This window comes from Zea mays, chromosome 8 (assembly GCF_902167145.1).
Source record: "Zea mays cultivar B73 chromosome 8, Zm-B73-REFERENCE-NAM-5.0, whole genome shotgun sequence".
NCBI classification, from domain to species: domain Eukaryota; kingdom Viridiplantae; phylum Streptophyta; class Magnoliopsida; order Poales; family Poaceae; genus Zea; species Zea mays.
Window position 1 is genome coordinate 182,196,200 of NC_050103.1, and position 26,715 is coordinate 182,222,914.

At 52.7% G+C, this 26,715-nt stretch overlaps 1 protein-coding gene across 1 annotated transcript; it reads right to left on the bottom strand.

The window, feature by feature from the left end:
- Positions 1–22,937: 22,937 nt before the first annotated feature.
- LOC100381816 (UDP-glycosyltransferase 88A1) lies at positions 22,938–24,754 on the bottom strand. The gene has a single exon (NM_001174611.1). It carries the CDS (start codon positions 24,710–24,712, stop codon positions 23,279–23,281), a length of 1,434 nt encoding a protein of 477 aa, NP_001168082.1. The 5' UTR covers positions 24,713–24,754; the 3' UTR covers positions 22,938–23,278.
- Between the last annotated feature and the right edge of the window lie 1,961 nt (positions 24,755–26,715).

Consider the following 26,715-nt stretch of genomic DNA (forward strand, 5'->3'; position numbering starts at 1 on the left):
TGTGGTCCCCGTTCAGGCGGGGGGCCATGACCCACAGCTCGAGCAAATCCGCGGGGTGCAGGCCAGGCCCGATGAGGGAGCAGGAGCGCTTGAGCCGATCCACCGGAACGTCGGGCAGGCATGGGCGGGCCAACCTCCGGCCGGAGAAATACGTCATCTACCCCAGGGCTTCCAGCACCGCATCGCCGATGATGTCAGGGCTAGGCCACCACCCGCATCCAGTGGGGTCGGCCAGAACCTGGCTGCAGCAGCAATGCTTCTTCGCGCGATGCCGGAGCCATCAACCACCGAGGGGCGGCGAATCCAGGGAGAGCTCAAGAATCTCCTGGAAGGCGCCGCGGTCCGATGGGCTGAGAGCTCCGCCTCCCGAAGGCAGGGGTACCCCTCGGAACCTCATCCCGCGACTTCCCGATTCATGCGGGAAGCCTCGGTCTACACCGGGCGCACGCGCAACACAGCGCCTGCGGCCCCGGGTCGCCTCGTCAACGAGCACCATCACCGCGACCGTCGGGCCCACCTCGATGAGAGGGTGTGCCGAGGCTACCACCCCAGGCGTGGGGGACGCTACGACAGTGGGGAGGATCGGAGCCCCTCGCCCGAACCACCCGGTCCACAGGCCTTCAGCCGGGCCATACGACGGGCGCCGTTCCCGACCCGGTTCCGACCCCCGACTACTATCACAAAGTACTCGGGGGAGACGAGACCGGAACTATGGCTCGCGGACTACCGTCTGGCCTGCCAACTGGGTGGAACGAACGATGACAACCTCATCATCCGTAACCTCCCCTGTTTCTCTCCGACACCGCCCGCGCCTAGTTGGAGCACCTGCCTCCGGGGCAGATCTCCAACTGGGACGACCTAGTCCAAGCTTTCGCCGGCAATTTCCAGGGCACGTACGTGCGCCCCGGGAATTCCTGGGACCTCCGAAGCTACCGACAGCAGCCGGGAGAGTCTCTCCGGGACTACATCCGGCGATTCTTGAAGCAGCGCACCGAGCTACCCAACATCACCGACTCAGATGTCATCGGCGCGTTCCTCGCTGGCACCACCTGCCGCGACCTGGTGAGCAAGCTGGGTCGCAAGACCCCCACCAGGGCGAGCGAGCTGATGGACATCGCCACCAAGTTCGCCTCCGGCCAGGAGGCGGTCGAGGCTATCTTCCGGAAGGACAAGCAGCCCCAGGGCCGCCCATCGGAAGATGCCCCCGAGGCGTCAACTCAGCGCGGCGCCAAGAAGAAGGGCAAGAAGAAGTCGCAAGCGAAACGCGATGCCGCCGACGCGGACCTTGTCGCCGCCGCCGAGTACAAGAACCCTCGGAAACCCCCCGGAGGTGCCAACCTCTTCGACAAGATGCTCAAGGCGTCGTGCCCCTATCACCAGGGGCCTGTCAAGCACACCCTTGAGGAGTGCGTCATGCTTCGGCGCCACTTCCATAGGGCCGGGCCACCCACGGAGGGTGGCAGGGCCCACGATGACGATAAGAAGGAAGATCACCAAGTAGGAGAGTTCCCCGAGGTCCGTGACTGCTTCATGATCTACGGTGGGCAAGCGGCGAATGCCTCGGCTCGGCACCGCAAGCAAGAGCGCCGGGAGATCTGTTTGGTGAAGGTGGCGGCGCCAGTCTACCTAGACTGGTCCGACAAGCCCATCACCTTCGACCAAGCCGACCACCCCGACCATGTGCCGAGCCCGGGGAAATACCCGCTCGTCGTCGACCCCGTCATCGGCGACGTCAGGCTCACCAAGGTCCTCATGGACGGAGGCAACAGCCTCAACATCATCTACGCCGAGACCCTCGGGCTCCTGCGTGTCGATCTGTCCTCCGTCCGGGCAGGCGCTACGCCCTTCCATGGGATCATTCCCGGGAAGCGCGTCAAGCCCCTCGGACAACTCGACCTTCCCGTCTGCTTCGGAACACCCTCCAACTTCCGAAGGGAGACCCTGACGTTCGAGGTGGTCGGGTTCCGAGGAACCTACCACGCGGTACTGGGAAGACCATGCTACACGAAGTTCATGGCCGCCCCCAACTACACCTACCTGAAGCTCAAGATGCCGGGCCCCAACGGGGTCATCACCGTCGGCCCCACGTACAAACACGCGTTCGAATGCGACGTGGAGTGCGTGGAGTACGCCGAGGCCCTCGCCGAGTCCGAGGCCCTCATCGCCGACCTGGAGAGCCTCTCTAAGGAGGTGCCAGACGTGAAGCGTCATGCCGGTAACTTTGAGCCAGCGGAGACGGTTAAGGCCGTCCCCCTCGACCCCAGCAGCGACGCCTCCAAGCAGATCCGGATCGGCTCTGGGCTCGATCCCAAATAGGAAGCAGTGCTCGTCGACTTTCTCCGCGCGAACGCCGACGTCTTCGCGTGGAGTCCCTCGGACATGCCCGGCATACCGAGGGATGTCGCCGAGCACTCGCTGGACATCTGAGCCGGAGCCCGACCCGTCAAGCAGCCTCTGCGTCGATTCGACGAGGAGAAGCGCAGAGCCATAGGCGAGGAGATCCACAAGCTAAGGGCGGCAGGGTTCATCAAAGAGGTATTCCATCCCGAATGGCTTCCCAACCCTGTGCTTGTGAGAAAGAAAGGAGGGAAATGGCGGATGTGTGTAGACTACACTGGTCTGAACAAAGCATGTCCGAAGGTTCCCTACCCTCTGCCTCGCATCGATCAAATCGTGGATTCCACTGCTGGGTGCGAAAACCCTGTCTTTCCTCGATGCCTACTCAGGGTATCACCAAATCAGGATGAAAGAGTCCGACCAGCTCGCGACTTCTTTCATCACACCCTTCGGCATGTACTGCTATGTCACCATGCCGTTCGGCTTGAGGAATGCGGGCGCGACGTACCAGCGGTGCATGAACCATGTGTTCGGCGAACACATTGGCCGCATGGTCGAGGCCTACATCGATGACATTGTAGTCAAGACGAGGAAAGCCTCCGACCTCCTTTCCGATCTTGAAGTGACATTCCGATGTCTCAAGGCGAAAGGCGTCAAGCTCAATCCCAAAAAGTGTGTCTTCGGGGTGCCCCGAGGCATGCTCTTGGGGTTCATTGTCTCCAAGCGGGGCATCGAAGCCAACCCGGAGAAGATTGCAGCCATCACGCAGCACCCCGAGCCCTTGTTGGAGACACCCGGGGGCTACACGCACCTCTGGGAAGGGCCGCTTGTCATCGCCAAAGTTCTGAAGCCCGGGACAAACGAACTGGCCGACAGTCAAGGCGAGGTCTACACCAACACTTCGTAGTCTAACAGCTACGTTGCTTCTACCCTTAAGATGCTTTCAAGTTGTCCCCTTACCTTGCCCCCACGCAAGTTTTAGTCGTAAAGGAAGGGTCAGCCTTGCCTCGGCAGAACCCGACCCTCCCTCGGGGGCTAAAAAGGGGGGAACCCCTCTACGTCAAAATTTTTAATCGAAAAGGCTTTTGCGTTCCCCCAGCTATGTCGGAAGCAGGACCCCAAGGAGCGAACGCGGGTGCATGTAAGTGGCAAGGCCGACTGAGCCGAGGGACTCCTATGCCTCCGGGTTACGGACACCTCACTCGTCACCCGCCACGAAAAGTGACCCCAACTTGGGGAAGCCACCCTGCTACTGACAGGCGGGGCCGGACACGCAAAATGAAAGGGAAAGGAGTACGACTTCATGCAACGGTAACAAAGTGTTCAGGCCCCAGCGGCCGCAGAAAGACACGCGCGCATCCAACAGAAACTGCTCCGACAGAGTTAGGCGTCACCCCGGGAAGGAGTCGCGCCTTTGGCTTCGTCCCCGCCCTCGGCAAAGTCCATCCCGGCTTCGGACGACGGCGCAGGCGGGAGGATCTCTGCCTCAAAGGTGGTCGCCAGCACTGCGCTCGGACCCGCGGCGGCCGCATCGAACCTCTGGACTTCTGCCAGGGCGGCTTCATCTTCGTCAGGAAGGCAATACCCCTCGCTGACCCGCTCCAGGTCCACAACGTAGTGGGAAGCGAGCACGGCGAAGGCCCGCCTGACGCTGTGGTGTAGCGCCTCGCGGAGTCTGCCGTGCACATGATCGCCCAAGACCTGCAGGCGACTTTGAGGGGAGCTTCCTGAGGGGACGTCGCCGGAGCCAAGGACCCGGCAAAAGTCCGAGACGGTCTCGGACATGGCCGCGTGGTCGGCCTCCCTCTGCTCGGCCGCCCCGGCAAGCGCCTCGGCAAGCGCCTTGGCGGACTCATCAAGGGCGGACTCGAGCTCTACGAACAGCCAGAAGAAAGATCTCAAACACAAGCGAAGGAAACAAGCAGAAACGAAAACCGAAGATGGCCAAGGCATACCTCCGGCTCGGGCACGCTGCTCCGAGGCTGCGACCTGGGCTATGGCTAGGTCGGCTGCAAGGGCTTCAGCCCGGCTTTCAGCCTCGGCAGCCCGGCCCCGAGATTGGTCCCGCTCATTGACGATCCGGTCGAACTCCGACTGCTGTCGTTGCACTTCTGCGCACGCCGCGGTCGCCTCCGCGCGTGCCGCTGCCGCCTCGGCTCTCAGATCGGTGCAGAGCAACCGAAGGTCCGCCGCCTCGGCACCCTGCTGAGAGAGGCGCGCAGTAGCCCCGGCGAGCGAGGTCCTCAGGGATTGCAGCGAGCCCCAGACGTCGACCTCGCGGCGGATGAACGACGACTTGGCAGCACTCAGATCCGTCAGATCCTGAGGGAAGGAAGCGGGGCGTCACGAAAGACGCCTTGGTCACAAAAGACAAAAGGTATGTCTGAAACCGTCACCTAGAGGATTTTTGGGACGTCCCTGCAGAAAACCTCCAGCGACGACCGGAGCGACCCCACCGTTGCTTCGGCACACTCGCGGAGCTCATCCCAGGACTGGTCCTCCCGTTCATCATCGAGAACGAAGACGGGACCCGAGGCCTCACGGGTCCAGAACCGGAGCAACTGGCGCCGACCCTTGGAGCTCCGCCGCACAGCGACAAGGCTGCCGCCCGGCGGGACGGATCACGTCTCCACGCCCCCTCCTCCGAGGCACCAAGCGCTGACGCCTCGGCCGTCTCAGCGTCGGCAGCGACCGGTCGCTCCCCGACTGGGACGGCGGCGGCTTCAGTAGCGACAGGTGCCAGCACCGCCGGCACGTCCGGTGGGGCCGGGGCCACGTCCGCGTCAGCCGCCTCCCCTAGCATGATGGCTGCCTCGGCAGAAGAGCCGGCCTCGGGAACTTGCTCCACGGCGACTGGTGCCGCCCGAGCCCCCTGCTGTGGAACACCTTGCGAAAAGGTCAGCTGAACGGCAAGGCCCGGAGCGGCGCCGGCTGCGCAAGCCGACGCCGTCTTAAGGGCCTTTCGGGGAGCCAGATCGGTCAGGCCATGGCTTCGCTTGCTGAGGGGAAAAGAAAAATCACGGCCGGGACATACGAATGAAAAGCCAGGACGAAGACGTTCCGAGATACTTACCCGCTCCGGGCCATGATCAACCGTGCCTGGGGGGGAGGTCTCTCGGATCTCGACCCCCGAAGGCGCCGCCGAGGTCCGCTCCGCCGGCAGCTTCGGCACCACCCTTGCTTTGGGCGCTTTGAACGCCCGGGGGGCGGACTGCCCAGGCACTGCCACGGCGACCTGAGGGTCGCTCTCCTGCGCTGCCGGCGTGGGCGACGGCTCTCGGGGAGCAGACGCCTCGGCCTGGCTCCCCGGGGTTGCCTCAACTACCCCAGCCGAGGGGTCAAGAACCCTCTCGGATTGCCCCCGCTCCTCGGGCCGGGACCCCGGCGTCCCGACTCCGGGGACTGACGGCATCAGCCCGCTCGGGGGCTGGCTTGACGGCTCCTGGCCTAACCTCAAGCCAGGGCTGAGGCCAAGGCGGGCAGCCATGTCGTCTTCCTCGTCATCATCTTCATCATCGTCGTCGTCATCAGGCGTTTCCGGCGACGGCTCCCTCGGGAGCCCCTCCCTCTCCTGCCGACGACGAAGCTTTTCCAAGGTGTCTCGAGCCCGCATCCGCTCGCGGGCCCGGGCCTTCTCCGTGTCCTTCTTTTTCTTCTTCTCCTCCGCGGCAACCCGCCGCGTTGATCGGTCCACCGCATCCTGTGGGACCCGCGGCAGGGAAGGCTTGTGCCACCCCACCTCCTGAAGACGGAGGGAAATCCCAACCGTAAGAACCAGGAGCAACCCGATGCAAGAGGAAGGAAGGAGAGGACACTCACCAGAGTCACGCACCCTTGGTCAGGGCACATCAAAGGCTAGGAAAAGGCGCTGGGGTCCGGTTTCCCCAACGCGACGGCCACCCGCCCATGGAGGACGTCGAAGGGAAGAGGATCTGAGGACATCCGCGAGCCCTCCAAGTCAGCCTTCGATGTCATCTCCCAAAGCGGAAACCGACGCTCCGCCAAGGGAAGCACCCTCCGGCGGTGGATGGCGGCAATCACTCCCGTGGCGATGAGTCCCCCTTTCCGCAACGCCTCCAAGGCCTTGAGAAGGGGCTCGAGGTTCTTCTGTCTTTCGTGCGGGGTCCCGTGGTGCCAAGCATCGGCGGCGACGGTGACTACTCGCTGGGAGAACGGCGGGAGCAACTCGCCGTCATTCCGGAGGTAGAACCACTGGCGCTGCCACCCTTTGTTCGAGGACGCAAGGATGGCGGGAATATACAGCGACGCCCGTGACTGCCTCAGCTGAAGGATGCAGCCGCCGGCCCGCACTGCCGCGCGGACCTTTCTCTCCCCCGTCGGCGAAGCGAAAAGCTCCGCGAAAAAGAGGTGGGTCCGCAAGTCCCAGTGGGGGGCGATCCCCAAGAACCCCTCGCACACCGCTACGAAGATGGCGGCCTGCGAGATGGAGTTGGGGATGAGGTTGTGCAACTCTACCCCGAAATGGTGTAGGATCGCCCGCATAAAGCGACTCGCCGGCACACCGAATCCCCGCTCGTGGAAGGAGACGAAGCTCACGATGTACCCCGGCGGTGGGGACGGAGCGGCTCCGCTCACGGAGGGAATCCATTCCGGCCGCCTCTCATCGGAGAGAGGGCGAAGTAAACCCTCAGCAACAAGATCCTCCAGATCACCCGCCGTCACTGTGGAGAAAGGCCATGGGTCGCGCGGCGAGATGATGGTCACCCGGTCGGCCATCACCTAGCAGAAGGGGTGGCGGCGCAAAGGACAGGGTGGGCGGTTTCCTTTTCTCTGGCTAAGTCTCTCGGGTTGCGAAAACCTAAGAGGGAGGCAGGAAGCAGAGCAAAGAACCATCGCCAGACCCTCCCCCGAGTATATAAAGACCAAAGCGAGACCGTTTCAACGCTCCGCCCGGACCGGCCGCGGGATTCAAAAACACGAAGCAAAACAGTCGTTCCTCGAACGGTTCGTGGCTCGCGCGCGCGCAACGACCGCCCCGCAAACCGCACGCGCCGTCGCATTAACTCCACGGCAAGAAAGGCGGCGTCTCTGGCAGGGGAAGCGAGCGACGCTCCGCCTTCGCCATAATGACCGCATCAAAAAAGGTACGCCGCGTCGTTCGATTTTGTATCCTTTTCCTTTCTTCCTCCTTCTCTCTCTTGCAACAGGGACCGGGAAAGGGGGATACCCCGAAAAGGATCCTTCCCCGTGAAGGAACCAGGCTCTGAGCCTCCCTACTGATCAGAGGTTCGAAGGCTGGCCCCTCGGAAGGGTTCAACAGCCGCCTCAGATCGCGTGGGCTCCACACCCACTACTGGTCAGAGGTTCGAAGGCCGGCCCCTCGGAAGGGTTCAACGGCCGCCTCAGGCTACTCGGGCTCCACGCCCACTACTGATCAGGGGTTCAAAGGCTGGCCCCCGAAGGGTTCACAGCCGCCTCAGACACAGAGCGAGGGATGACCATGGGTACGTTCGATACATAACCAAGGCTCGGGCTGCGCTCCCGAGGTACCCTAGGACATTTCCGAGACCAGCAGGAACGATCTTGTAACGGAATCCCATCAGAGGGAGGCATCGAGCCCTCGGACCCCGTCGCCAGGGGACCGGGTCCTGCAGATCACCCGCGGGTACTTTTGGGCGCGCCTCCGGGCCTCTAGCCGACCCCTAACGAATGGGGCACGGACGTCCACTCGGATCACCCGCCTGCAGCTCATCGGAGACACCATGTTCGGCGCCCACCGAGGGCAACATGGCGCTCTCCCCCCTCCTCCTTGCGGAAAGGCGACGCAGGGGCATATGTAAAAAAGTCGAGTCTGTCCCTGATCGCCCTCTCGCCCCGTGCAGAGGCTCGGGGGCTGCTCTCGCAAACCCGGCTCCGGCCAAACCGTTGACAGCGTCAACATACCAGCCCGAGAACTTGGGACCCGACCGTACACCCGGGCTACGGCCAGCTCGCATGAGGGAACGACCAGACCAGTCGAAGCATTGCGCGAGGCATTAAGACCTCGGAGGAGTCAAACCACTCCTCCGAGGCCTAGGGGGCTACACCCGGCGGGTGCGCTCGCGCGCACCCACTGGAACAAAATGCAACCGAGAAAGGCTGGTCCCCTTGCAAAAAAGTGCGACGAAAGCCTCCAAGCGAGTGCTAACACTCCCTTCAAGGCTCGGGGGCTACTGTCAGGAACCATAATTAGGGGTACCCTCAAGGCTCCTAATTCTCAGCTGGTAACCCCCATCAGCATAAAGCTGCAAAGGCCTGATGGGTGCGATTAAGTCAGGGATCAGTCCATTCGAGGGACTCGATCGCGCCTCACCCGAGCCTAGCCTCGAACAAGGGCAGCCGACCCCGGAGGATCTCCGTCTCGCCCGAGGCCCCCCTCCAGCGGCGAACATATTTCCAGCTCGCCCGAGGCTCTGTCTTCGCTAAGAAGCAACCCTGACCAAATCGCCGCACCGACCGACCAAATCGCAGGAGCATTTGATGCAAAGGTGGCCTGACACCTTTATCCTGACGCGCGCCCCCCAGCCGACAGAGCCGAAGTGACCGCCGTCACTTCGCTGCTCCACTGACCGGTCTGACAGAAAGACAGCGCCGTCTGCGCCGCTCCGACTGCGGTGCCACTTGACAGAGTGAGGCTGACAGGCAGTCAGGCCCGGCCGCAGGCACCATAGGAAGCTCCGCTTCTCCCGACCCAGGGCTCGGACTCGGGCTAAGCCCCGGAAGACGGTGAACTCCGCTCCGCCCGACCCAGGGCTCGGACTCGAGCTAAGCCCCGGAAGACGGCGAAATCCACTCCGCCCGACCCAGGGCTCGGACTCGGGCTAAGCCCCGGAAGACGGCGAACTCCGCTCCGCCCGACCCAGGGCTCGGACTTGCGCTCAGCCCCAGAAGACGACGAACTCCGCTCCGCCCGACCCAGGGCTCGGACTCGGGCTAAGCCCCGGAAGACGGCGAACACCGCTCCGCCCGACCCAGGGCTCGGACTTGGGCTCAGCCCCAGAAGACGACGAACTCCGCTCCGCCCGACCTTAGGGCTCGGACTCCGCCCTGGCCTCAGCCGACGGTCTCCGCCTCGCCCGAACCAGGGGCTCGGACTGGACCTCGGCCACGGAAGACAGACTCGACCTCGGCTTCGGAGGAGCTTACACATCGCCCAACCTAGGGCGCAGACCAGCCACGTCAACAGGAGGCGCCATCATCACCCTACCCCGAGCTGACTCGGGCCACGGGGAACAAGACCGACGTCCCATCTGGCTCGCTCCGCCAGATGGGCAATGATGGCGCCCCGCATACTCTGTGACGACAGCGGCTCTCAGCCCCCTTACGGAAGCAAGAGGACGTCAGCAAGGACTCAACAGCTCCGACAGCTGTCCCTTCGCCAGGCTCCAGCACTCCTCCGACGGCCACGACACCACACCAGCTGGGTGCCAAAATCTCTCCGGCTACCACAACGGCATGTACTTAGGGCGCTAGCTCTCCTCCGCTAGACACGTAGCACTCTGCTACACCCCCCATTGTACACCTGGATCCTCTCCTTACGCCTATAAAAGGAAGGACCAGGGCCCTCTTAGAGAGGGTTGGCCGCGCGGGGACGAGGACGAGACAGGCGCTCGCGTGAGGCCGCTCGCTCCCTCTCCCGCGTGGACGCTTGTAACCCCCTACTGCAAGCGCACCCGACCTGGGCGCGGGACGAACACAAAGGCCGCGGGATTTCCACCTCTCTCACGCCCATCTCCGGCCACCTCACTTCCCCCCTTCGCGCTCGGCCTCGCGCCGACCCATCTGGGCTGGGGCACGCAGCGACATTTCACTCGTCGACTTAGGGACCCCCCGGTCTCGAAACGCCGACAGTTGGGTACCCACTGCACCATCTTCACTGATCATAAGAGCCTTAAGTACATCTTTACTCAGGCTGATCTCAACATGAGGCAGAGAAGATGGCTAGAGCTGATCAAGGACTTTGACCTGGAGGTACATTATCACCTAGGAAAAGCCAATGTAGTGGCAGATGCCTTGAGTCGGAAGTTGCAATGCAACTGTGTCAGGATGGATTCTCGCATTGACACCCTATGTGATGAGCTGAGCAAAATGAAGATTGAAGTGATTCCTTCTGGTGCTTTGTCTCATATTTCCGTTGAGCCAACTTTGCAAGACTAGATCATGATGGCCCAGCTCAGTGACAAGGGAGTGCAAATTATTAAGGAAAACCTCCATCAGAAGACCGAGAAGTATAAATGTTTCCGCCAAGATGGAAAGGGTATATTGTGGTTTGAAAGCAGATTGGTGGTTCCTAAAAACAAGGATCTCAAGAAGAAAATTTTGGATGAGGCCCATCTCTCCAAATTCTCCATGCATCCAGGGAGCACCAAAATGTACCATGATCTGAAGCCCGTGTATTGGTGGACTAGAATGAAGAGGGAGATAGCCCAATATGTATTAGAATGTGACACCTGTCAAAGGATAAAGGCAAGCCACTTGAAATCAGCTGGAGCTTTGCAACCCCTATCTATACCTTCGTGGAAATGGGATGACATCAGCATGGATTTCATTATGGGTCTGCCCAACACCTCTCGTCGTCATGATTCGATTTGGGTTATTGTGGACCGACTGACGAAAGTGGCACATTTTCTCCCAGTGCACACCACTGATAAGGCTCAAAAGTATGCAGAGTTGTACATTGACCGAATCATGTGTTTGCACGGATTGCCCCGGACCATTGTTTCTGACCGAGGAGCCTAATTTGTTGGCAGATTTTGGGAACAACTGCAAGAATACTTGGGAACCAAGCTAATCAGAAGTTCAGCTTACCACCCACAGACTGATGGTCAGATCGAGAGGGTAAATCAAATTCTTGAAGATATGCTGAGGGCTTGTGCAATCGATTGTGGCAAGAACTAGGATAAGCACCTCTCTTTGGCAGAGTTTGCTTATAACAATAATTATCAATCTAGCCTAAAGATGGCACCCTTTGAAGCTCTCTATGGGAGAAGGTGTAGAACACCCCTCAATTGGTCTCAGCCTGGAGAAAGAGAAGTTTTCGGACCTGACTTAGTGACTGAAGCCGAAAGGAAGGTCAAACTAATCAGGAAGAATCTAGAAGCTGCCCAGGCCAGGCAGAAGAGTTACCATGATAAGAGAAGGAAACCTCTCCAGTTCGAGGTGGGAGATTTCGTGTATCTGAAGGTATCACCCACCAAGGGAGTGCAGAGATTCGGGATTAAAGGCAAGTTAGCCCCTCGTTACATTGGACCTTATGAGATCATAGAAACATGTGGACCCGTGGCATACAAATTGAAGTTACCTCCAAAAATGGCTGCCATCCACAATGTATTCCATGTATCCCAACTGAAGAAGTGTGTTCGAATGCCGACTGAGATCATAGCAGAACCAGAATTGGAGATAGGGCCAGATCTATCATACCAAGAGTACCCTTCCAAGGTTCTAGATTGCAAAGAAAGATCAACTCGGGCTAAATCGATCAAGATGTATAAGATCCAATGGAGTAATCACTCAGAGGAAGAGGCTACTTGGGAGACTGAGGAATTTCTGCGTTCCAACTTTCCCGATTATCTACCTACGGAAATTGGTACGTAATCATGCCCAACCCCTCCCCTGCCCTTCGAATCAAAATATAAGAAAAATGATCTTAAAATAGAATGAGTTAATTATAAAACTAAAGTTAAAAGGACTTCCTTCTGAAGTTGCAAAGAGAATGACATCCGAAGAGCAGTTGCCTTAATAAATAAAGCAACTTGCCTGAGAGCATTATTGGGTAAATAAAAGTGATCAAGAGACAACTTGCCTGAGACTTGAGATTTCAGGTACCAGGATGATCTTCAGATTCTCGTGACCTCACTGCTATTCGTTGCAATACAGACAAACATGGTATAGGCAAAAATTAACATCACACCAAACATGAGAACAAACTGGATAATAATATCCTACGCATCGTAATGAAAATCTAGGTTTGAGAACCATTAAAATCGGAGTTACAGCTATAAAGTTAGGATTTATGGAAGATCTATGTGATTTAAATATTAAACTATAGTATAAATTGATTAGGATACATCATGAGAGAATATTCTATAAGTAATTAATTCAACTTTAATTTTAATTATAACTTGACTAGAGATCATATTTTAATCAAATTATAATTTTGGACAGGTTAGCTTTGATTTAGAAGAGCTAATCTAGTAGACATAGGATAAATAAATATCTAACTATAAAAGTATACGACATGGTATAATTAATGTTGTTACTACGTAGTAAATATTTATACGAAACTAACGCAACTGGGATGGACTAAAACAGAGTTAAAATGAATTAAATAGGAATTAAACAAGTTTCTAGAATTATTTTTATACTAAAATCTATTTTCTATATTAATATACTTGTTTTATCCGTCCCCTAGGCCGCGGCAATAAATCCAGAAACGTTCAGGGTGAGTTTTGTAAATAAAAAGACTGAATTGCTATACTCTTTCTGTTAGGTGTGACTGCGAGGGTTTTTAAAATTGATGCCTTTAGTTTTGGTGGTGTGTTCAGCTATACCCTTAGTCGTGTTTTTGTTCTGCAAACCAGCACAACACCGAGGTCCCTCCGATCTAAAGCTAACACCCCGGATTTCAATTTCTCAGATCGAATCTCACCCGCACGTTTCGTATCGGACGACTGAGAACCAAATCCGAACCGGCACCCACGCTTCTAATCTCGTTCGCTCATCGGCAGATCAACGGATGGCATGCCTTCTTCTTCCTCCCGCGCACAGGCCAATAGGCGCAGGTACGACATCCATGGTGGCGCCATTACTAGCGCACTAGGTCCACGCAATTCCGCCCAGCCCTCATTACTACCGTTCCTACACGACGCAGAGGCATAATCGAACTGCTAGGAAGAGTTCTCAACAGCGGAGGAGGCAATGGAGAAACTGCCAAACTGGCCACGACGTGCTCGCCGACCACCATAACGCCAGGCGCACCTTGAGCGATGGACCCGCACCCGAGATGCCCAGACGGAACAAAAACAGAGGGGGAGACACTCACCGAAATTAGTGGTGCAAAGACCCTGCTCCACGACGAGGGGTGGCGCAACAGCTCCGGTTGCATGATGTCGAGGCGGACGGCCTGCCGGTGGAGCTTGAGCAGCGAGGACGAATCCTAGCGAGCAACCGATTATCTCTGAGTGCAGTTCACCCGCAGCGTCCCCAATTTCCCCCTGCTGTCAGCGCGCGGTGCCTCCCGCCGAGCACGGCATAAGCGCTGGGCAAGCCAGCCGCATGTGCACGACGACAGCCAGGGCCCGAGCGGCGGCGGCCATGGTTGGAAACAACGCCGGTGAACTTGATGAAGAGATCGAAACGGCAATCGAAGAAGGACTCCACAACGTCGTGGAGGCGCTCGTGGACGGGCACGAACGGGAGCAGGAGGTGGCCGTAGCCGGTGGCCGCTAGGTGCCGCAGAGATGTCGATATCACCGAGGGGCGTTACCCCGCTGCGCCACAGCTCTGGTGCATGAACACCAGCTCCTTTTGCATGTCTCACGGGAGAGGAAACCTCGGAGCAGAACGCGGGGATGGTCCCCGGCGGCCGGCGGCGGAGGCGAGGTGGTGGTACTGGACATAGGGATCTCTGAAGCCTGAATCCTTGATCACAGTTATGCACAGAGTACTGTTCCCTCAGCAGTATCAGCGTCAGCACCAATAGAGAGGCAGTTCCCTCAACAGCAACAGCATCAGCATCGCCAGAACAACCAACAAGAAGAAATCAGTACCATCGCCAGAACAACCATACACTTCGCCTTCCCGCCACAGCAACCAACCAGAACAACCAGACAGCGCCAGTGCAAGGAGGAGGCAGTTAATGTTTCCATTGTGGGGAACAAGGTCACTGCGCGAATCACTGCCCGAAGAAAGTAGTTCGCCAGTAGCTAGCTTTTAACACCTCAGCAAGACAAGGAGCATCACAGCAAGCACCAGGAGATCATGGCCAGGCCTACGTACAACCGTGGAAAGGTAAACCACTTGGAGGTCGAAGCAATCCAGGATGCACCAGATGTGGCAGTAGGTATGTTTCCAGTCGAATCCCATCCAGCAAAAGTACTATTTGATACTGATGCCACACATTTTTTTATTTCTACATCATGCGTAACATCCCTGTAGAACCAATGATTCCACCTTTAAGAGTTAATTTAGTTGGGGGAAAGGTTCAGTCCGATAAGATGTGTCCGAATCTAAGGATTGAAATAAAGGAAACTGTAATAATCAAGATACAAGAGGAACTGCTTTAGACATTTAAGTTTTTCCTTAAGCTATAAAGTAGTGGAAGTATATTTGGAGCAGTCCTACACATACCATCTTCTTAGCAAAAAACTTTTAAACATATTGATCCATGTGTTTAACAACAATTATGTGAATATCATCATGCCTTTTCTTGAATGTTTTCATCTTCATTTCTCACTCCTTAGCCGGCTTTTTTTGTATCTTGTAGTTTGTACTCAGCGTCAACCTGTTTTATGGCCAAACGCACAAGGTTGTGGAAAGAATCAAGTATCTGTGACTGAGAGCGTGCAACATACATTTATAGAATCCTACCTACATGGGAGCAGCGTGTTCTATTATTTATTGGCCAGTTTTTATCTTGGGCTTTGTGAGTTCCTGAATATGCAGCACAATTGCATATTTGATATGATGGTGTGTTAAACATCATCAGCTTGTTGACAGAAAATATTCATCATCAACAAAAAAGGATAACTTCATGAGTATCAGCATGGTAGAAGGCGTGGCCCTCGTCGACATCGCAGCCTTTCTGGCTGGGTTCGTTCATCGCGTTGTCGGGGTGGGATTGCTGACTGCATCAGCTCGAATGGAAAATTCAGAGCTTCCACCCCCTTCAGGCGCCATGAGATGGGGATGCCACACTCAAAGCGTTGGGTTCCTAAATTAAAAGCTAAAGCTGTTTCTTTCGCTGTTCCGCTGATTTCTGCTGTGTGGCCTTTCGTGGGCGAAGAGGGGGCGGCTGGTGCTGACAGGCTCTTGCTGAATGGTGGCACTGAAGCTGGCATGCTGGAGGCGCTTGGCTTCCATGCCGGAGGGGGATCACCAACAAAGCTGATTGCACCCAAGGTAATTGCTGGTGCAGGTTTCTCTGCAGGTGCTCTTCGCACTGATGGGTCGTCCCCTGGAGCCGTTGTTGAGATGGTCGCTGACGAAAGCCCCGCCCAAGATGCAGCCAATTCATTCGACATCCAGAACGACCTCGCCATGGAAACTGCTACATCTTCCAAGGTAATATCGAAGCTCTCTTCAGATACTGCAATAGCCCCACTTCCTAGTAAGCCTGTTCCCAGCCCTATCTCAAACCTCCATAATTCTCTGGATCCTAAGATTTCAAATGTGGACGTGCATCAGCAGTCGCAGCAGGGGTTTCAAGTTGTCGAGCCCCAAGTAGAATCAAATGATAGCTATGCCGAGCAAGTCTGTAATGTGACTGCTGCTCAAGATAGTCAGGAGGCTTGTAGTTTACCACCAGATTCTCAACCAAACAGCACTAACAGCTTGCAGTTACAAAACTTCATCGCAAATATAACTATGCCACCAGTACTCCCTCTGATTCAAACCCCTCCACACAACAAGTCAGCCAACATAGCAAATGCTCTAGGGGTTTTGTCCCAGCAGCATACTAAGATGCCTAATCAGGTCCCCACCTCCGGCAAGCGCTATAGTGTCAGATTGGCTGCAAAGAAAAAATTATCGTTGGGGCGTTCTAGAGATTCAATAGCCAAAGCTCAAGATATTCTAATTGCTAAACTATATAATTCAACAATGAAAAATAATCAGGGCTCTCTGGCTTCTTGCTCAACTAATGAAGTCAATCATTTTGAACAGATTGCAAGGCTTTTTGCAAGGCCTCTTACCAAGGTTCAGATGGAGGAAATCATGGAGCTGGCCAACCAAGGAAAAGGAAGGAAAACCAACAACAAGAAGGGGTGTAAGGTGGCGCCCTTCGTAGCGCCGGTCACTCTGCCGGCTATGGAAGCCTGAGTGTTGTTATCCTGTCTGTAATGGTGGAGATGGTTTGCTGATGTTACAGCAGTCGGTTCTTTTGGTGGTCCTTTTGGCTGTATTGTTGTCAGTAGAGGGAGTTTTAGAGTCTAGCCGCTGGCTCTTGCTTCCAGGGCAACCATGGCAGCTCTGTCGTCCTGCCTTCAGTGTAGGGTACTGCGTCTTTCTCCAAGTGCGCTCTCTTTTGTTGTCATGGATGAGGGTGGTTCAGCTGCACCCTATGTTAGTCCTCTCAGATGTTTTAAATTCCTCAAGTAGTAGTGGCATGTTGTTTAATGTGTTCCAATTGCACTGTTTTCTCCTGGAATGTTAGGGGCTTAAATAACCCTGCTAAACGAGCAAGTGTGAGACAAACTATTAGTTCCACAGGTGCAACTATTGTTTGTCTACAAGAAACAAAAATCATGAACTGGACCAATGATCTTCTCAAAGAAACGGTGGGTTCCAAACTAGTGAAACAAGTGGTTCATCTACCTTCCCAGGGTGCCTCTGGTGGAATCATCATCGCCTCTGATGCAGATTTTTTTGATATGGCTCTTTTGCATTGCTCATCACCTTATTCGATTTCGGTTAGAATCATCTCAAAATTGGAGGATGAGGTTTGGGACCTCACTGGAGTTTATGGTCCTCAGCAAGAAAATGAGAAAATGGATTTCCTTAATGAACTTCGTAATATTCACAATTTGGTGGGACCGGAATGGATAATTTTAGGGGACTTCAACATGATAAGGAGAGCACGTGAAAAAAATAAAGGGTTAATTAACAGAAGAATTATGAGTCTTTTCAATAAGACAATTGATGACCTGCAGCTATTAGAGCTTGATCTCAATGGTAGAGCTTTCACATGGTCAAATGAACAGAATGAACCTACAATGACGAGGATTGACAGATTTCTTGCGACAACAGAGTGGCATCAATTATTCCCCTCGGCGGACCTTCAGGCCATTGGCACAATGACCTCGGATCACTGTCCGCTAATTATGCAAGGTCGTTCTTCCTTCCCATTCTTTAGGGGTTTTAGATTTGAGTCGTTCTGGACAAAAATCAATGGATTTAAGGAGGTTGTGCAACACGCTTGGAGCGCTGGTGTCAATTCTGCTAATGCGATTCTTGTGCTCCATGTGAAGATGCAGCGCACAGCCAAGGCTCTAAGCGCGTGGAGAAGAAAATCAGTCGGTGGTGTCAGTGTGCAATTGGCAATCATTCAGATTGTGCTAACCCTTCTGGAGAAGGCTCAGGAAGCTAGGCAGCTCACCAGTGATGAATTGGAATTCAGGAAATGGCTTAAATCCAAAATTCTTGGTCTAGCTTGCATTCAAAAATCAATTGCAAGACAACATTCCAGGCTCACCTGGATGCGTCTGGGGGATGCTAATAACAAATTCTTCCATTTGATGGCCAACAATAGAAGACGAAAAAATAATATCATATCTCTAGTTCATGGTGATTCAATCTTGACCAGCCAACGAGATAAAATGCATGAGGCTCATCATCACTTTAATGCAGTGCTTGGAACAAGTGGAGTGAGACAGAGGGCTGTTCGTTGGGATAATTTGGGTTGTTTGCCATTTGATCTATCCGAGTTAGACAATGTGATAGAGGATAATGAGATCAAGAAGGTGGTTATGGGGTTGCAATCTGAAAAGGCGCCAGGACCGGATGGCTTCATTGGGCTGCTCTATTGATGCTGCTTCGACGTGATTAAAGACGACCTTTCCAAAGCAATTAACGACTTTTATCACCTAAAATGCAGGAGCTTGCACCTAGTCAATGAGGCAAACATCATTCTTCTTCCCAAAAGAGAGGTCTCTGACACAATAGACAAATTTAGACCTATCAGTCTTATCAATAGCTTCATGAAAATCATAACAAAAATTCTGGCAAACAGGCTTGCACCGCGAATGAACGAGATCGTATCTACTGCTCAGAACGCCTTCATTCAGAAACGATCAATTCACGATAACTTCCTATATGTTCAAAGGGTGATCAGGAAACTTCATAAAAACAGCCAGTCGGCTCTGTTTGTTAAGCTTGATGTATCCAAAGCTTTCGATTCCCTAAATTGGGCTTACCTTCTCGATGTGCTAAAAGCCCGGGGATTCCCCCAAAGGTGGCGTAATTGGATCGCCGCAATTCTTGGTTCTTCTACCTCCAGAGTCACCATCAATGGTCAACAATCAGACAAGATTTACCACAGGCGTGGTGTGAGGCAAGGGGACCCCCTTTCCCCTTTTCTATTCATATTAGCAATGGATCCTCTTCAGAGGATGATTGAGAGGGCAGCTGAGGCTGGGTTACTGGGGCGGGTCCTGCCAAGAGGGGCAAAGCTTCGATGTTCCCTATACGCAGACGATGCAGGGGTGTTTATTAGAGCAGATAAAGAAGATCTCAAAGTTCTAAAATCGATTCTAGAGACTTTCGAAGGGTGTTCAGGGCTGAAGATAAACTTTGATAAAACAGAAATTTTTCCGATTCACTACCCGGAGGAGCTGTGGCCAAATCTTGTAGAAGTCTTCCCCAGTAAAATCGCTAAGTTACCCGGGAAATACCTGGGTCTCCTCCTTCACTTCAGAACCGCTAAAAGAATTGAGCTACAACCTTTAGTTGATAAAATCAATAAAAGGCTCGCAGGATGGAAAGGAAGGCTTCTCTCAAAGGCAGGTAGAGAGACATTAGTTAAATCTGTGTTATCCGCGCAACCTATTTATCATCTGACGGTCTTCCCGGCTCAAAAATGGCTATTGAAAAAAAATGATAAGATAAGAAGAAGTTTCCTCTGGAAAGGAAGTAATCCTGAATCATGCAACTGGGGTCACTGTCTGATCAACTGGTCTACTACTTGTTTACCAAAGTGCAAAGGGGGATTGGGCATTCTAGACCTGAATCGTTTTGCGAGGGCTTTAAGACTAAGATGGCTGTGGTTTCGATGGAAGGCCAAAGACAAAGCATGGGTGAATTTGCAACTGCCATGTGATGAATCCGATGAAGATCTTTTCAACGCTTCCACTTGTGTGAATGTGGGTAATGGGAAAACTGCTGTATTCTGGAAATCTAGTTGGATCCATGGTCAAGCACCAAAAAACATTGCACCAAGTCTTTTTAACAAAGCAAAAAGGAAGAACATTTCGACTTTCCAGGCCCTGAGAAACAACCGTTGGATCCAGTTATGCTCTCCCTACGATGGTGCAGAAGAATTCAAGGAATTGCTCGGCCTTTGGCAGGCCATCAATAGTACACACGAGCTCAACGATCTAGAAGACTCCATTTCTTGGAGATGGACAGAAGATGGTGAGTACATTGCAAGCAGCGCTTATAAGATCCAATTTGCAGCAAATTATTGCACAATGAAAATTGACCCCATTTGGAAAGCAAAAACTGAACCTAAGTGCCATTTTTTTGCATGGACTCTTTTGCATAATAAAGTGCTGACTGCTGACAACCTTCAGAAAAGACATTGGCAGTGCAACCCAGTTTGCTGTCTTTGTAACTCAGCACTAGAGACGGTAACCCATTTATGCAAAGATTGCCCTTTCAGTAGAGAGGTGTGGAACAAAATTTTGATATGGGGGAACTGTTCTTTCCTGGGAGGAAACCAGACATCGAAGTCGTTGTATGATTGGTGGAGGAATCTAAGAGGTCTCTGTAATAGGCAATCTAGGAAAAAATTCGATGGGCTTCTGATCTACTTTTGGTGAAGCTTATGGTTAGAAAGAAACAACAGGATCTTCAGAAATCAGCAGAAGAATTCAGATCAGGTCGCTTATTTAGTGAGAGAGATTGTTGGCGCTCTAGTGGGTTAGTTTTGGGCCTAGTGGCTTTGGAGTTGTTTTTTTAATCTTAGTAGACAGTCGAGTTTTGCTCTTCTTGTTTCTTCCCACCCCCCCTCTCTCTTTTTCGTCTTCGTGTGTGTCTTGTAAGTGTTTTCTCCTGCTCTAATATATTGGACCGGCAAATCTTTTGTCCGTACCTTTCAAAAAAAAGTAGTTCCCATGTTACCATTTCTTATATTATATCATACTACTTAGCTGTAAGCATTAATACTTTCCTATTCAATGCCAGTAAATAACCTAACTATATCTTTTAAGGTATGTAAACATCCACTTTTAGTGACACTAACAAAAATATATAATAACAATTAGTGTTTTTACATATAAATGTATTTTATCATAATGGTTCTGTATCAAAATAGTTTATGCACATGCAAATGCTTCAATGCCCCATTTAGGTTGCTTGTTTCAGGTGCACAAAAATCGTTAATGGACATATGATGTATGACATGTACTACCCCGTGTCCTCAGGCGATCTACAGGAGTTTGGCGATGGAGCAAAAAAAAACATGCCGGACATATTAATGTGCGTGAGGCGGATGCCGACGAGGCTGCCCTATAAACAACAATATCTCTTTGTTCAGTGAAGGGAACGAGAGTAGAATTGAGCCTGATCTCGCGCACCCCAAGAAAGATGTGAGGAAGAAGGCCATCATGACACTGCACCTGTTCTACCAGCGATTCTCCCTGCTCTATCTCCCACCTCGTCTCCAACTTCTACAAGGTCCACACTTTCCCCCTTCATATTTTGGTTCTCAATAAATCCATGTTTCTATACCCTACAGACATTTCTGTTGGAGATGAATGGTAGTATGCATTTAGAAATGTCCATTTTCACATGCCTTGTAGTTTAGTATGTCACTCTAGATACCACAGATTACAGCTTTGGACCGAATATGCCTGGACTTTCAAAGATGGAATTATTTGCAACAATACATTTTTACTTTGGTTCTTAAATTCTTGCTAGCTAGATAGAATAACTTTTCTTACCTTAATCTCTACATGGAGCAGTGAGGGTCTTAATATTTTTGGTTCTTTCTGTGCCGAGGCTCTGTGCTAATGATCTAGGGGTGATGGGTGCAACTCTTTGTCCTCTCTATGACCTGATTTTGGAGGAACCAAACTCGTACGAGGATTTGGTTGTTAGTTTTGTTAACATCCTCAAACAAGTTGTAGAGAGGAGACTTCCGACTTCCTATGACTATCACCAAATGCCTGCACCGTTTATTCAGGTACATGAGTTAAACTAAGCATTGCCATGCCGCCAGCACGAGTTTTGCTTCTTCTAATGGGTTTAAGCCTTTAGTTGTCACCATGCTATCTACCTTAAATTTTGTCTGCCATCTGCAGTTAAAACTATTGAAGATACTTGTTGTGCTTGGTAGTGGTAAATTTGCCTTCAAAATGTGACTTTCATAGCATCTTTGCTCATGCACATGCTCTGTTTTCCCGCAGAAATTTGAACCAAATCCCCTGTTTAAAGGGATTAGTCTGCACTATTTTGCCCTTTCCCCTGTTTGAAGCCATGTTGGGCGCTACAGCCTAAACAGGCCTGTAAAGTTGAGTGCAGCTGAATCATATGGATTCTAGAAGCACATCTGGGGGAGTTCTTGTGAGGACATGCAGGCAAAGTAATCACCATGTTGGAAGCTATAAATGATGGCAAAGATTTGCACATTTCCGTTATTAAGCCATCTATTGAGGTTTGAAACATCCTATGTTTTGCTCTTCGCCTCATTTATGGTCCCTAATAATTTAGCGTCCATGATTTTTTAAGACGGTGTGATTGATTGGCGCCCCACTTAAAATGGTTAATTAGTAATTACAATAAATATATTGATAACAGCGAGTGCCTTGTTTTAATGTGGTATTTTCATGGTAACACTATTTGCTTCGAGCTAGCACATCCATTAAACCTAGGAATTTGAGAATGAAATCATTGTACATGTCTAGCTATGCTTTTATGATATTTAAAATAATGGATGGGGTCTATTTCCTACTTATCTGATTTGCATATAAAAAATATGTAGTAGTTGTTCATCCTTGTTTTTATAATCAGCAGGCGATGACAATCTGTTTGATTAGTGTTTAATCTTGTAGTTTTATGTCATCGGATTTCAACAGTTGGAATACAGTTGTCATAAGTTACTGGGACGGAGCATCACTTTCTGGGGACGTAGAAGGGGAAGACCTGGTGAATATTTTTAAATCCTGGTTTGAACTGGCCATCTTAAATCGGTTCAACTCCTTCGAGGTGTGCTGCATTTCAACTATAGCCTCTTCAACTTCAAGCGCATCCTTTACTTCCTGCACATACTTGTACCATGAAGCAATGTCAGTGCATAGATGAATATTACCTCAATCAAAAGGACCACAGACTAACACCACTAGTGCATAGATGAATATCACTAAACTTCCTGCACATCGATGCCGCCGTCGATGTCCATTCGTCCAAATGAAATGCCTTCGCGGCAAGCGATGCAGGGTCAAAGCAAACACCCAGTACCTGGAGAACTGGCGGGGCTTCCCTGCCGGCGAATGGGGGAAAGGAGGGGTCGCCATGTCTGTCTCGCTAGAGTTAAGGGAAGGGGGGAAAGTGCGGTCGAGGCAGGGAAAGGAGACAGGCTCGTAACGTGCGGACGACTATCTCAGTTCTATTTTTGAAATTTGGCAAGGAACGGTTCTAAACTTGAAAACGGCTGCGAACATGATGTTATGAATGATAATGTCTCAGTAGTTTCTATTGTGGAAACACCAGATAAACAATGAACACGTATACAACCCGAGCATTAGTACATGTCATTTCTCAATTTACATTCGAGTAGAACAAGTGACGATGTAACGTGTAATCTATAAAGACAAAACGTTGTATAAGTAGTAGGTACATATTAAAGCCAAACGAACAGGCTCTAGGTCGATCACGTCTAACTTTATAACCTAAAAATTGTGATTATGTTCTTAACAAGGTCGCTTGAGCTACGGAATTGATGGTAGAACAGCGGTCGTCTCCTAATCAATGCTCTTCGATAATCTGGAATACAGATAGCCGTTGCACCTCACAAGAAGCCACTTTTCTCCGTACGGGTGTTCTTCAGCAAGTCTGTCAAGAACGCGTCAAACGCCACGTGAGATGAGCCGCCTTCCTTGAGAACCTCCACAGCCATATCCTTGGCCGTCACGAGCCTCTGCCTAAGCTCCTCTCCGTCGCCAGATCCGGGCGCCATCACCAGCCTCACCTTTGCTTCCACCTCCTCCGCCTTTACCAGCTCCTCCTCGTACCCCTCCATCACCACGCCAACCTTCAACTCCTCCACCATGTGCACCTTATTCATCTTCTGCTCCGCGTACAACGGCCAGCAGATCATCGGCACGCCAGACGCAATTCCCTCTAGCGCCGAGTTCCACCCGCAGTGCGTCACGAAGGCACCGATGGAAAGGTGCCGTAGCACCTCGCTCTGCGGCGCCCAGTTCTTCACCGCGAAGCCCCTTTCCCTAGTACGCTCCAAGAAACCCTCGGGAAGCAACGGCTCCAGGTCCAGGTCCGGCTCCACGGAGTTGCTCCGGTGCTCAGGCGGGCTCCGGACGACCCACAGGAACCTCTGCCCGGAGTTCTCCAGTCCACGTGCTATCTCTCTCAGCTGCGGCATCGAGAACCTCCCCAGGCTGCCGAAGCTGAGGAAAACAACGCTCCGGTCCGGCTGGGCGTCCAGCCATTCCAGACAAGCGTGCCTCTCGCTGGCCCCTCCCTTGTTTCCAGCGAGGACCAGCGGCCCGATGCAGTGGACTGGCGGAGCTGAGCGCCCCGGCGTGCAGAGGCCACGGCTGAGCGCTTCCAGGGCCCGTGCCTCCAGCCAGTCGAAGCTGTTCACGAGAATGCCCCTCGCTTCGAGCATGCGCGCGCACTGGGACAGGCGTGCCTTGGCGACGTCGCTGTCCCGGTCCTGCATCGTCGCACCCATGTCGAGCGCGCGGATCGGTGGCACGCCGGGGAAGTGCAGCACCGTCTCCGGCGTGTCCTTGAACGAGGACGGGGCCGTAGGGTAGTAGTACGGCAGGTGGAGCATGACAGCAAGGTCGCCTAGCGCGGAGGAGAAGAAGATGTACGCCGGGACGCCGAGCTCGGCGGCGACGTCGAGCGCGTCCGTGCAGAACATGTCGAGCACGAGGGCGTCGACGGCGGGTAGCGCGCGCAGGAAGCCCAGGAGCGCGGGGTTGGCGGCGCGGAGCACGTCGATGGCGCGCATGACCGGGTTAGTAGAGCAACGTTCCGTGCCGCGGGACGGGACGGGGAGGTGGCGGAACGCGATGTCCGGGTTGGCGGCGGCGAGGCGGGCCAGCGCCTCGGCCGACACAGAGTCCTTGTCGGGCGAGTCGACGATGGCCATGACGACGGCCATGCCGCGGCGGAGGAAGACCTTGGCCAGCTCCACCATGGGGTTCAGGTGGCCGACTCCCAGCGAAGGGTAGAGGATCACGGTCTTGTGCGCCATGACGGCCTTGAGGCAGGCAGTTCTCGACGTGGGAATGCCAATTGCGCAATGGAACACGAGACAGGCATATGTATGTACGTACGGGGCCGCCATTTCACTTCTTTCTCAGGTTGTTTTCATTGAATGGCTGCCGTTGTTCCCATGTGTTTTGGCTATTCTCAATTGAAGCCGGTCCTTGAGCTGGAGGGAGCCAATTTTACTGCTCCATTGCTGGCTACCTGTGGGGAATCTGTGGCCGGAGGTGGTCTGGTCCCTGGATCCACGCTCGGCAATTGGAGACGACAAGCTAGATAAGGCTGGTGCCAGTGGCGGCCCTATGACGTCTTAGGCGGTCGGTATTGACTCCATCGGACAAAGCAGCGAGTGATACGGCCGCCGGCCGGTCTAGGTGATATAGCTAGTATTGGAGATCGCGCGGCCAATCGGTACCGATCAGCCCCTTGGGACCACAACCGCTGCCGATCGAATTATTTGTATTTAAAAAATTATAATTTTTTTTTTCTAAATCCACCCTATAAATAAATTCTCAAATCGTCTACTTCGTTCATACACTTGTATCTCCGTTTAGAGTTTAGAGTCTTTTGAACCTTCATATAGATCCGAGATGGAGTCCCAACAACAAAACTTTCACTGACTTGCTCAACAAGTAATCTCCTCAACGTTTGGTGTAAGACAAGTCTTCTTTGATAGCCTTTCTCCCACCCACCATCGGCCAGAGGAAGGTCTTGCTTGTCCCCGTGCCTAACTCCTCAACCTCCCTTTCCATAGTCATATCCTCCTCCATATCCTTACCGATCAAATGTCGATGACCCTCTGTTATACTCCGAGCCTCCAACCACTGACGCTCCTCACCCTAGCACTGATGAAGCCCCTTCCACCGATGATCATCCTCCACAACCTTTCAATTATTCGTATCCTCCTCAGTACCCTATGGGTACCCATACGCTCCTCCTCCATATGGCTCGTATGGTGCTCCTACTCATTAACCTCTTTATGGTGCTCCTCTTGCGTTCCCTTCCACATATGGTGCTCCTCCCACTTAGGGCTTGTTCGGTTAGCTCCCAATCCATGTGGATTGAGTGGGATTGGATGAGTTTAAATCCAAGCAAGTCAATCTTCTTCTTAATTTTTTCCAATCTCATCCAATCTATGGGTAACGGGATTAACCGAACAAGGCCTTATGGTGCTCCCCGCTCCTCATGCTCCCTTAGGCTCAGTATACTCAGTAGCGCCACCAAACAACCATAGCGATGCGGCCTCTAACTAGTCAGCATTCTCCGCTGCATAGCAGTTCCAACAATGACAAGACTGAACTAAGATAGAGGATGAAAGGCTTGTAAGTACACATATATCTTTATGGATTCCACATTTTTTGTGCGTAGAGAACATTTTTGTGAGTTTGTACATTTGTAGGTGCACGCATGATTAATGCACTCTATTGACTCTGTTGAGGACAACAGCAAAAAAAGGCTTGGCATTTTATGGCAAAATAGTGGCCACATACAACACTACCATCAAGTCTCCTCGCCAGCAATGCCGTCAACCAGTTCAAGGATTGGTGGTCCACAAGCAACCAAAAAGTCAGCCTATTCAACATCATGTACAACTGCTTGTCCATGGCCCATCCAAGCAGAGCAGATGATGTTCAGCTGCCTTAAGCGGCAAAGGATAACTTTCACAGTAGGTGCGGTGAAACAAAGTTGAAGCTAGAGCACATGTGATGCCATCAACCAAAGTTGTGTGTGTGGGAAGATGACTTCGACTTAGGCAATGCGAGTAAATGACCTCCCTTCAACGTGGAGGGGGAGGGGGTTATAGCTCCAGTTCGCTTGATAGTGTCGAACTACCACACCCTATGTCGCGATAGAGCAAGAGAGGAATGCAAGGGCAAAGGCCAACAATAAGGGACATCAAGAGCCCCAGTTTGAAGAAGGCAATAGTGAAGCATCTCTGCATAAGAAATTAAACTATGCAAATTTGTACGAGTAGTTCACCAAGGGTGT

What these genes read in the sequence shown, in the direction of transcription:
- LOC100381816 (NM_001174611.1), bottom strand. Translation starts at nt 24,712, where the DNA reads ATGGCGCACAAGACCGTGATCCTCTACCCTTCGCTGGGAGTCGGCCAC.